Below are 12,728 nucleotides of genomic sequence, written 5' to 3'. Positions count from 1 at the left end.
ACTGTATGGTACAAGATTAAATCTCCTTGTACATATTCCAGCCGGAGCATAGCATATCTTACACCTCTTGGAAAGCACTCATTGCTCTAAAATGTGTTGCAGAGCATTTTTGTGTACAATTTGGACTTTGTTTTACACGTTTCCTCTTATTTTATTTTTTTTGCACTTAAATATACAGCCAATAAAAGTTTAAATGCAAACCCTGCTTCAGACAAACCAGTTCATGTTCCACATGACTTGAGGTTGATAAAAAATGAAAAGAGGTTTTTTTGTTTGTTTGTTTGTTTTCCCTGGTGCAACATTGATGCAAGTAAATGCAGGGGACTTTCTCATATTGTGGCTGATTCTGGACTATTTAACAACAGGCTCATCTTGTAGCCATGCGACTTCTACAGTCACAAATCACAAAGTTGTTTTAGAGTCTGTGGGCCCAGACAACCAGAAAATTCAAAAATAATAATAATAATAATAATAATAAAAACATATACACACGGACAAACCACTGAGAGTGTCTGCACAGCCTCCTCCCATCCGCCTTGGCACAATAACCTAAATGGAAGCCTTTATGAAGCACTGATGGAAGCGGAGTGCGCTTTATAATGCACGGCCGTGCACACCACTACATTTCCAGCTAATCAGGAGCGCGCAGTTGCAGAAAGGAGAATGGTTGCCAAGGCAGCCACCAATCTCCCCTCCCCCTTCTCCCTCCGTTCCTCTTTTTTTTTTCCCGTTTATTATCGGCAGAGGTCGCATGGCAGAGAGGGAAGTCCAACCACTTCTGTACTGGAACCAATGCAAGAATATGCCCCTCCATAACAAAGCCCGTATGGAGTCCTGAGCGCGTGCAGAGGCAGTAAATTGATGCCCTGCAGTTGAATATATTTTGATTAGACAGGATCTTAAGTTGGGAGATTTTTTTTGTTTGTTTATTTTTCTTGTTTTTTTGCATTGTTTCGCAAACACGTGCGTATCAATGAATTTGCGCTTTTGAGTGAGAGAGTGATTGAGAGAGCGAGAGAGAGAGAGAGAGAGAGAGTGAGTGAGTGTTTCGCGTCCCGGCGCGCGCCGCGGCTCTGTGGAGGACTGCGCATCACCAGAGTTGGTGCCGAAGTTCGGCCGCGAACGGATGTGAGGGAAAAGAGTGTACCGAGTGAAACTCCCCCACTTCTCTTCTCTCGTCGCTCACCGCTCCGGCGTTTTGTGTTTGCTGAGACAATAGTGAGTCAAAGCCGCTGAAAGTGGTTTCATGCCTTCAGTCTCGCACAACCTGAGATGGACGTGAGATTTTATCCTGCGCCCCCGGCAAATGTGGGTTCATGCTCTCTACCGACTGATCCAAGTTGTCTGAGCTCGCTGGACTATTATCACTCGAACAAGGTAAATGGTGCTTATGTTTCGCCTCCTGCACTGATGTGCTCTCACCTGTCTTGTGTGATTTCATCCAATGCAAAAAAAAAAAAAAAAGCCATCACGTTACGCAAACGTGTTTTTGGATGTGTTTTTATTAATTGTTTATTTATTTTTACTTCGCTGACGCACACTTACTACAAACGCACCCCCCCCCCAACCATAAAAAAAAGAATAAAATGTCAAGTGTCAGCAAGTAAAAGTGACCCGGGCCAGGATGGAAAGGTTTTTTTTTTTTTTTTTTTTTAGTTCAGTCTGGAACAAGTCAGTGAATTAGTGTCTGATTCTTGACACTGAAACCTGTAATTTGTCTGTTTTGCTGTTGAAAGAAGAATGTTTAGTTCAACTTTTTAACCCCCGTGTGGCGAGCATGCTTATTGTGTTATTTCCCCGGTGAGATTATGCAGTTGTGTGTTATACACAAAGCTGGCATTAACTGTCCCACCCGATGTGGAATAGTACCAAGGGCTGTATGGAATCCATACTGCCCCACTCTGCTCTCTGATCCAACATTATCTTCCCTCTCAATGATTTCTTATAGCTTACAGGGTTCTCCGCTGGGAGTTCACCGATTAAATGGATGCGTGCCAGTAATGTACTGTTAATTACTTTGTAACGAGAAGCCACAGAGTCCGACTGGTACAAGTATGACTCCTTTTTTCTCTCCCCCTCTCAGTTTTGACACCCCTCGGCTTTTGGCTTGTGACCTGCACTGACTCCATAGAAAGGAGCACAGGTGGCATTTAAGGCAACATTATGAATATTTTGTAGTTTGACATTTCCCCGGCACAAATAAACATATAAATGAGAAGCAAGAAAAGCGCCTATCCTGTTTTGAATTAAATAAATAAATAACATAAGGAGAGCGCCGCACTACAAATCGAAATGCTTTCAATTTAAAAACCTGCCATGATGGAGGAAAACACCACAAAGGAGTGTAAGAGCTCAGGAAAACTACTAATGGATATCACAAATACAGCACATGCCCTGTGGAAATAGTATAAAAACACATTTCAAACTGTTTAATTAACAGTGTTAACAGCACCTCAGCCATCTGCTGTCCCTGATTTAGAGTTTGTTGTTGTCACTTACCGTAGTGGGGTTGGTACAAATCATCAGGCTCTGGATGTTGACCTGCTGCTGTAGTTCTTATGAAGTTCTTATGAGACAAACATGGCTTGGAGTTCTTTGCCTTTCTCACATTAAACGTGACTTTCAGGTATGATAATGCGGGGATAATGAAAGTGACAGTTGCATGTCTTTCACTGTGTGGGCATTGGAAAAAACTGTCAAACTCAATGGAGAAATCACGTAATCAGATGAGGAGATCTTCCCCCACTTTAGGTCTTAAAAACATGCAATCATAAGCTCTACTTAGGTTTGGTCTCACAGAGATAGTTCAAGTGCAAAGCGGCCAGAACTCAGTTTTTATTAACTGGACCACACATGGAGTAAGAACTGTATTAAACATTTACTGATAAGGCCGGTTTACACCTGTGACACACACAAATGGGCTCACATAACTGTCTCTCCTCTGCACAGGCTATCTTTTTGTAGGTCAAATGAATTAGGATCATCCTCCATGCGGATAATCCCAAGAATATGCTGATATCCACACACACACACACACACACTGCATGAAACCTGGAAACAAAGCCACTAGATATACAAAGATATAAAGAGCTTTCACAAGGGAGATGGAGGCACCAACTTCTGTCACCGATGGAAAAACGTGTGGCACACCCCAAAATTATACAAGTGTTCATTTGAATTATTGAAATTCCCCACTCACTACTTTAACTTGGGGGGGCTTTTCAGAGGGGGGAGGTATAAGATTTGCCCTCATCACATGTGTAAGACTAACTACTTTCACAAGCAATGCAAATGAGGCCGGGAGCAGCAGGTCTCATTTGGTGTCCTGTTAACACGGCGCACAAGGTCAAGTCCGTCTCCTCAAACGCTCGTCAGAGTGACTGTGACATAATACAGATGTTTGATTTGTTATGTAGGTACTGTATCTACAGATCATGCTGACCTGCTGCTAATCATCTTTGACAGCCTCTGGTTAGCTCCTTTTCAAACTCTGCCCAGGTCTCTTTCTCAAGCTGCAGGGAGTCAAAAGGCTAATCATAGAATTGAGGTCAATTGTTTTTTTTGGGTTTTTTTGGTTGTTTTTAAAGAGCTTACTTTGCATATTCATGTGGATATTTTGGTTTGTGGCTGAATTTGTTGGCTTCCAGTTCAGCTCAAATATATTCTGCTGGGATAATGCTATTGGAAAAGACTCAAAATAATTTGAATAAACAGAAGCACCAGATGAGATTTACCACCATTATTCCTCTTTGGCTGCTACAGTATTTAACAAAAAGGGAAGAAAGCAATTTACAGTCTGAGGGAACATTTTTCCTTTTATCGCTGCAAAATTAATAGTGTTAATATGAGTCACGCATGAGTTTAATTGGATGAGTAGAGCATGTGTTTCTGTTTTAGCTTTACAGCATGTTTATGTACAAACCTATTTTGAGTGCTACTCACTTCTGCTGCTCTGTACAGACGTGAGTTGATTTTCATCATCAACTTATTGCAACTTTAAGCAAACACATGCCACTGTCATGCTATGAACCTTTGTCAAGCTGCTCACTTGGAGCCACAACCCAGTTCACTCATGGATGTACATGTGCATGTTGTGTTTTTGAGCTGCTTTGGGGTATATTCCGCCTTTTACCTTTATTCTCCTGGCACATATCCTCTGTGATCACAAAGTATTGCATAATTTAGCTCTTCTTTGGTTTGGCAGTGTTGCCTACAATGTCCAAAAATGTCTTGCAGGTGGGAGATGGGCACTTTTTCATAGGTTTGGCAGCAGGCATTTATTGTCTATTAGCCTTTAAATAGCATGAACCAAATCAGCGAGTGCCGAAGTTGCATTTACTGAAACAGTGTTCATTGTGAAACAGATTAAAAACAAAAGGTGAGGATTCAAATGGAAGATTGATACATAAAATGAGCAAAGAAGGAACTTCATGTGCAGATTAAGATGATTCAGAAAGATCTATAAATAACTGAAGATGTCTACTTCAGTAGTTTCAGTGTTCACTTTATTTCACTGTGAGCATGAGTGTCTTTTGTGAGTGTGGCGCTCTCCCACAGTTGAAGAGAAATCACAAAAAAATAAAACCATTACAACAGCTTTGTGCTCTGATGGTGATATTAAACTGTGTCATGTTTTAATGCTCTCTGCTGCCTCACTGGCTGCATTCCTTATTTACGATGTTCAATTTACAGTTTGTGTATTGTCGTCAGCAAAGAAGGTAAACAGACACATCGAGTCCAAGTGCAACATGTCGAACTGTAATCGTACCGTAGCCATTGGTTTGTCCTGCACTCTTGGTTTGCTCTGGGAAATGGGAACACAGTGTCTGCTCCTTTATTTGAATACCTTAATCAAACAGTGCTGACTGCTGCTGCTGTTGCTGTTAGGGTGAGGTGCTGCCCACAGTATAGCAATAGTATAGAGTGCAGAGAGAGTAGGGCCTGTGTTTATACACTCAAGCCCCACCCAGCTCATATATCCTCCCAACAACTGATATCTGCTTAGATAGAGCCTGACTGAAGAGCTGGCTTTGTTAGTTGGTGGTCTCCTCTGCCTCAGATAAGCTGGGGAATGATGTGCTTCATTTGAATGCCTTATCTCAGTTTTATTTTTTTATTACAGGACTGCCTTGTGTATGCTGTGCAAAGGTTTGATTACGTTGCATTAACATATCCAGTGAGTTTCCATCAGCTGATCATCATCAAGCTAAAGAGGCTCTTGGAAAAAAAAAAAAAAAAAAACAGCTGTGATGCACAAGGGTTATTTTTAATACCTTGAGCACTTAAAGCAGGCTGACAAATTGATCATTTCAGTAGTGCTGGCTTCAGTATATGTTCATGTTGAGTGGTGTTTGCACTATTAGCTAATGACAAACTCTGTGGTATGTGACAGAGGCAGAAAGGGAGAATCAAAAGGATGAGTGAGAGTCAAATGGGTTGAAGTAATCAGTGGCCCAGGATGGGGACAGTGGGAGTGTGTATGTGTATGTGTGCCTGCGCATGCTAACTCGGGGCCATTCAAGCGTTTTGCTGACTACGGAGTCACAATCACAATTGCTTTCATAGCCCCGTGCAGAGGAAGGCCATGCATACCACAGTAAGGGCCGGTGACACAGTGAGCAGGAGCAGAGCAAAAACAGCCACTAAATCATATTCTCCCTGCCCTGACACACAGAGGAGATTTTAATAGGGATTCCTACCATTTTAAATCTTTTCAATGAAACTGGAATTGGGTCTGACACAGACTGAATGATCGAGCCTGTATGTGGCAGAGAAATTTCTACTCAATTTTTTTTTCTTTACATATACCCTGTCTGCAAAGTGTTATCCCCGCTCACCACAAGTTGTCACTTAAAAAAAAAAAACATTTTGGGATATTTTTTGCTGATGGTTAAAGACTGACTAACATTAAAACTGGTTAAAAAGTAAATGTGAGTTGTGTGAGCATAACTTGCTTCTTCACTGCTTAAAAAACCTTTTGTGTCTTTGTTTGGTTTCTAAACGTAAGTTACGAGAGTGACAGTGTACGTATGTCTGTATTGTAGTGGTACGAGCACGGGAGGGGAGTACCCATGTGCTAATTATTGGCCCTGGCAGTACTAAGCTATGTTCTCGATGGTGGGTACCAGTGCATCCCCCTCAGCGTCTGTTACCATAATTAAGACCAGCCGCCCCACTGTAGTGTGCTTACATTACTCAGCCCGGGCCTTCCCATGGGGCAGTGCGACGGCATTCCTATTCTTACAGCGGAAGAAGAAAGGGAAAAGAGGCAGAGCCAGCACCTGCTGCACAGTGGGCCCTGGGGTGTTTGGTTAAATGTTGATTATGTTTGTTAATGGCTGCAAACACTCCAAAGAAATGTAGGGTGGCACTGTGGTCTGTTTGTCTATCTCTCTGTTTTCCTATTTATCTAGCTACTCTTCTATAAATTCATCCATCCCTCTGTTTGTGTGTCTGTGAGTGCCTCTTTTTGGAGTAAATTGGTCAGTGGAGTAATTGAATAGCTATGTTTCCATTAGTAATGGCTGGTATTCTTTCCATTTGTGGACGTTTTCCCGCTCTTCTCTGGTTTTATATATTTGTCAATTATAATTTTTTTGGCTTTATGACTTTACTTCTGGAGGTAAATGTCTGTGTTTACTCATAATGGGGTTGGTAGTTTAAACTCCCTCTTTCCAATGTCTACAATATGACAACATAACTTGTGGCAAATCACTAAACTCGCCAGTGCTGCTCATAACCAGGCCAGTTACAAATGGAGATATTTCATAGATGTATGCTCTTTATATATGATACGTAACAACGTAGGAATGATATGGAGTTTGTATGTATGTATAGTTTTAATGTTTGAATCCAAGTTTACACATATAGTATGTACTGTATGTATGTACAATGCTGTATGTACTGCTTGTATGTACTGTATGTATGCATGGAGGAGGCTGAAAGCTGGACAAACATTCCCAGTTGTCTCGGCTTCCTGAGGTATGTCCTGTGCAAACACCATAGGCCATGATATAAGTTCCTTGCCAGGGATTTTCCTCCCTTGTTTTCACTGAATATCCTTCACAAATATTATCGGCTTGGTGTCAGTGCCATGTTTACGTTGTGGCCTAAAGGGACAGTGCCCATAAGAAAGTTGAGTTTATCATCCAAACCCAGATTAACACGAGATCAGTACACATTCCAGTGGAAAGTTTGAATTTTGATTAAACCAAACTTCAGCTGAGTGGACTTATCTCATTCAAGATGTGTCATATTTGCCTTCGGAAATATTAGATCTTTCAGGTTGCCGTTCATCTTCTTTTTTTTTTTTGCCCGAAAACTTCAAAGACATGTGCTGACTTAAACTGTAAGAGGTTTCCACTTGAAAAAGACAGAGTAGATAAATCCATACAATCCAGAATTTGCTGTCTTTTCTCTTTCCCCAGCTGTGACGGCCTCCCCTTGTCCCTTGTCTGTCAGGAGCATGTGTTTATTATGTGTGACATATTTAGCAGGCAGATATAATTGCCTGTGCAAGGCTGTAATCGTCTGCGTCCAATTCAGTCAGCAGACTGCGGGAACCCACAGAGCCACCGAGGTAATCAAACTGTGGCTCATTCTTCCTCTTTGAGAGCTAATGATGAGCTCCGTGATCGTTTACAATGGGCAGAGAGTGAAGTGTGACAGAAAGTGTAGTAGTAATACCCTGGTTTTAGTTTGTTCAACGTTATTATCTTTGGTTTAAGTAATGGGGATTGCTTAAAAAAAAAAAAAAAAAAAGCTTTAGAGTTTGGCAAAGAGGAAAAGGCGAGAGATGGATGTTTGAAAAAATGAAGGAAGACAGATTAGAGGAGGCTTGTGGATTGAGAAAAGGGAGGGAAAGCAAGAGAAAGAGGCCCTCTCTTTGTGTTGTCGACCTATTTAGTCTCAAGCTGGCCACGGGCCATGCTGATGAGTGATGTCGCTCAGAAAAACAAACAGGGGAAAGAAAAGTAGGATTTTGGAAATTATGACACACGATCAATGGTGTTTTGCTGTTGAGGACTCGGGTGTCTGTCTTAACTGTGTTTCGGTAACCTCACAGCAGCTCAGTAGGCTTGTTAACACACAGGAAAGGAAAACTTGAGCAGAGCTTTTTATAGAATTGTTAATAACACAGTAGACAGTAGTGAAAAACCATAGCCTAAAGCAGCACTTACTGGCTCAAACCACGTGAACTAAGCAAGTATATGTCTTTGCATATGTGTACATGCTTTTTTTGTGTGTATGTGTGGGTGTGTGCGTGTGTGTGCATGCATGCATGCTGACACCTCAGCCATAGTAACAATGTATTGAGATATTCAAAATGTTAGGGATATAATAAAACATGTACTTCAAGTCTTAACACAGCAAATACCCTAGTCTCTGTTATTTAATGCCAGATCATATATTATACTGTCAGATTATTATAATTATTCAACTCTAAGCTGTACTTTAATTTTGAAGCTGCCTACATGAATCGAATTTTAACTACCATTTATATTGTGGATTAATGGTCTTTCTCTGAAATGTAACTTTTTACAACTGGTGTGTGGGTTAGGGTTCCAGTGTTTTTCTATTTCTGCATCAGAATCCCCCAAAATCAATAATCAAATGCATTTAATCAGAGTTGCTAAAAGGCAGTTTGGTGCTTTGAAAGTTGAATTGAATTGAATTGAATTGAAAATCCATAAAAAGTCTTTAGACCTATTGTCATCCATCCATCCATCCATCCATCCATCCATCCATCCATCCATCCATCCACCTACCTTCTGTATCACTTTATCCAATGTATTATTTGTGGGGACATGCAAAGGCAACAAGAGATTTTTGACATCCGCCAAAGGTTGACCTGGGCAGAATTTTTTTTGGGCTCATCTCCAAAGTTTAATCGAATCTTCCATGGCCTAATATCTATCTGTGGTGAAAATTTCTACAAAAACCGTGCCGTGGTTTTGATAGCAGACATATAGACAGACAAACAAGTATAAGGCAGTGACTTTATTATGTCCTTGGTGGACAAAAGCAGGGACTCCACAGACAGGTTGCAAGTCCACCACAGAGCATACATTTTCATGTCAAGTTTCATTTAGAACAGCGAAAGTCCTGATAAAGAAGAACGAGGTCATTATTTGAAGGATGATTTATTTTTTTCTTTGATCTGATCTGAAGAACTCAAAGGATCAGTTGACCTTAATCACCAGATTAAAAAAAAGAGACACAAAAGAAACATTTTGGGGGTTTGAGGGCTGTCTTGAAAGATGTGCTACTGTCAATGATATCAAATTAGATTTTTTTATATAGTTTGCCATTTTTACCATACAGCATTAGAAATAAACCACGGCTCTGTACATAGTTAGCTTGGGAGGGTATTGTCCCTTTGTTGTTGCTCAAAGAATCAACATGTCATATTTTCATTTTCTGGCTGTGATTAACATGTTGCCCGCAGCCGAAAAAGCAACAGGTGAATTTGGGTCAGACACTCAGCAAAGGCATTGGGAATGTCATAACCAGAAACAAGTGTTTGCGGCAGCAGGGCAGGGAAAGGCAGTGAAACTGAGAGATGGTCATGTTTTATTAAGCCTGATAATACAGCCTAATCTGTGGCTTGGGTTACACATTGCTTTGTGGGTAATTAGAGATCATGTCGTATGCCTGGCCTGCTGAATAATTGCACTCCGCCCTAATCCCCTCCTCTCCGCCTTTCACCCACCACCTCCCTGCTTCTCCTCTCCCTTCAGTCTCTCCTTCACTCTCAAAAAAAAAAAAAAAAAGGATCTACGTGCTTCCAAATGAGCCTGCTTCCTGTCGTGAGAATGCACAAATAAATAAACATGGCAGCCATATTTCAGGTAGCAAGTCATCTGAAAGTTTTTACCTTGCTGCTAGATACTTGGAAATGTGCTTGTGTGCTCAGAATTCAATAAGAGGAAGTCGACAGTGGAGCACTTTGTGGTTTGCTTTGTGGAACTTGTTAGATGAATGACTAATGCCTCCTGGCAAGTGCCCCAGGTTTACTATTACCAAAACAATGGCACTTGATACAGAGCACCGTAGCCTTGGTTTTCACACAGACAGGAGCTCGGGCTGCTGTTTTCTTTTGAACCCTAAATGCTGACTGCCCATTCATGCAACATCCCCCAAACACAGAGACGCACACAAAGGAAATTCTCAACTGACACAGTGACTTGTTGGAAAAAAAAAAAACAACAACAACAGCATCTTTCATCACTCATTGTCCCCAATTTTTCCATTGTTAAAAAATCGGAGACACATTTCCCCTTCTCTGTATCTGGTTTCAGCTGTTATCAAGTGTAGAACTGTACTCACAGCTTGACAAACACACATGGAGTTAAATAATTACTGCACTTGCTCAGAGTCTGACAGCAACTTTGTTAAATGGTGTTCACATAGCAGGTATAAAATGATGCAATCCATTTCTCTTTTAGAGCAAAACTCAAGAAAATATACAGAGGCAAAGAGTGGATGAAAAACAATTTTAAACTGTAACTCTTGAGTTGAATTCATGCAGCGTTTCACCCACATTTTTTTTTTAACATGCTTTGTGTTTTCAGCTGACTATTCCTATTAGATGTCAGAATCCATGAGAGCAATCATAAACGCCCGCTCCGGTATGAAAACAACATGTATTCCTCTCTGTATCTTTAGGCTCATCCTTCTATAGATTCTAAATTAGTCACTGAGGAAAGTGTCTTCTTAAACCACCTTTTCATTGCCAATGAACAACATATCGCAATAGGCAACAAGCAACAAACAGTGCTGCCGTGTGTTGTATGGTTGTGCATGACTGTGGCAGCGAACTCATTAACCATTGCAACCTCTTTGCAGCTACCATAGGAGGTCTGGGGAATGATAATTCACTTAGGCAGAGTATTTCTCAGGGAGATGTGTTCATATTGCTGTCATGTAGGAAATTAGCTTTTTAAACATCTCATATAACATCGGGCACTCACATTTGCATAAAAATGCATCAAAATGCAAAACTGAGTGATATCCAAAGTGTTCGAATGGTGCGGTTATTGGCAGGACAAGAAGGCTTTTAAGAGTTGAGGTAGCTATTAGTTTCCAGTGGCTGTTAATCTCAGGCTGCAAGTAGGTGTTTTATGCAGTACAGTTCACTGAGAAACTAGAAGCAAAGAAAGGAAACTTACCGCAGTAGGACAGTTTTTAGGACCAGAGTGTGCTTGATCACGATTATCCTCTTACTACAGTCCAGTAAGCTTTCAAAACTTGTGCGACAGACTCAGACGTTCCCGGTTAGATTTGGTATTACTCCTCCGGGATCTGCAGGAATTTACACGGGCTTTGAGGAGAAAATGCTAAATTAGACCCCTATTTGGAAATTAGATGTTTCATCACAAGTGTCTATCCATCCAGTACGCTATCAAATTAATCCACATATTGTCTCCAGAGTATTTGGAAGATTTGTGTGTTCATTTTAGTGTTAATCTTCAGGGTTCATAGATGTTTTTATTAGATGAAAAAACATTTTTTTTAAAGAAATTGTAATCATTTCTAGGGTCATGTACAATGACACTCACTTTTATACTCCTGAATACCCCATTGTCCATTACACACATGCACACACACACACACACACACACAGCTTCAAGGCATTTCATTTCCTCTCCTCCTGTGACAACATCACAATATAATGGGACATGGTGTCACGTGACCAGAGCAAGTACACGGAGCGATCAGATCACTCTTTCTGACTCTCTCTAGCTTGAAGGGCAGAACGGTCAGTTGTTACATAAACTAGGGTTGGTTCAATTAAAGAAAAATGCGCTTTGTGTCCTTGTCATAACATGAGCGATAAAGCACATAGAAGATTTGCTGTCTGTTCATGTTCCTGTTGGAGATTTTGACAAAATGCTTTGCTTTGTGAGTTTTTGTTCATAGAAACACATTATATTGAGGCTCACATAAATGTGTATTTGATCATACTATAATTGCTGCTATAATTGGAACATGTAATCAATTTCAAGTTTTATGAAACGTGTACACCTCTGTGTTTAAAGAAAGAACCAAGAACAAGAAAACAATACAGGAGGAATTTACTGTCATCTGCCTTTGGACTTTACCGTCTTTCTTCCTATTTAGTATTCATAGATCACATGTGAGCAGGGTGAAGCTGGTATTCATTAGCAACAAACTTAATCACTGTTTACCACAGAAAACAAACAGAGTTTTTGTTTTCATGTGTCTCCTGTCAGCCAACACTTGTGTCCCTGTAATGACTCAGTTTGTTTTTCTTGGAGTACAGGACAATTTCCCAATCACAGTTAATTTTTCATCTATCGCACCTTGTAGCGCCCGACACTTGCTCCAGTGTTTGCTGTGAGTTCATTCCAGTAACAGCACACTGTTTTCAGATGTACCTGTAATTAAGTCATGTCAGAGCCTTGAGAGTGCGACTGCAGCGCACTGAGCTGAGACCGATCCGCCACTAATTGTCCCGAGTTTTAATTTCTAATGGAATAAGGGCCAGAGGGAATGGCGCCTAATGAGATGCAGTTAGGTTGTAGTGTGTGCTTGTCTGTTTGCTCTTTTATCTGTTTACTGTAACTGCTATTGCCCCACTGAATAACGAGAAAAGCAAGATGTCCCATTTTGATTGTGTTTATTCTACAAAGCACTTGGGATGTGTCTCTTTCCAAGCTCTAAATTTCACACGTAATGAATGGTGAATGCGTAATTGAACACAC

The 12,728-nt window shown here is 40.8% G+C and overlaps 1 protein-coding gene across 1 annotated transcript in view; it reads left to right on the top strand.

The window, feature by feature from the left end:
• Positions 1–1,272: 1,272 nt before the first annotated feature.
• The window catches only part of LOC308130063 (TOX high mobility group box family member 2-like), a gene marked incomplete at its 5' end in the record, with an annotated part of 73,017 nt that continues 61,561 nt past the window's right edge, over positions 1,273–12,728 (top strand). The window contains one exon of the mRNA XM_080496246.1: positions 1,273–1,377. Within this exon, the coding sequence (XP_080352372.1) occupies positions 1,273–1,377 (105 nt within the window). The remainder of the gene's footprint in view (positions 1,378–12,728) is intronic.

The sequence above is a fragment of the Blennius ocellaris genome (genome assembly GCF_963422515.1).
Source record: "Blennius ocellaris genome assembly, chromosome: 5".
In the NCBI taxonomy this organism is placed as follows: Eukaryota; Metazoa; Chordata; class Actinopteri; order Blenniiformes; family Blenniidae; genus Blennius; species Blennius ocellaris.
This window is presented reverse-complemented; position numbering and strand designations above follow the sequence as displayed.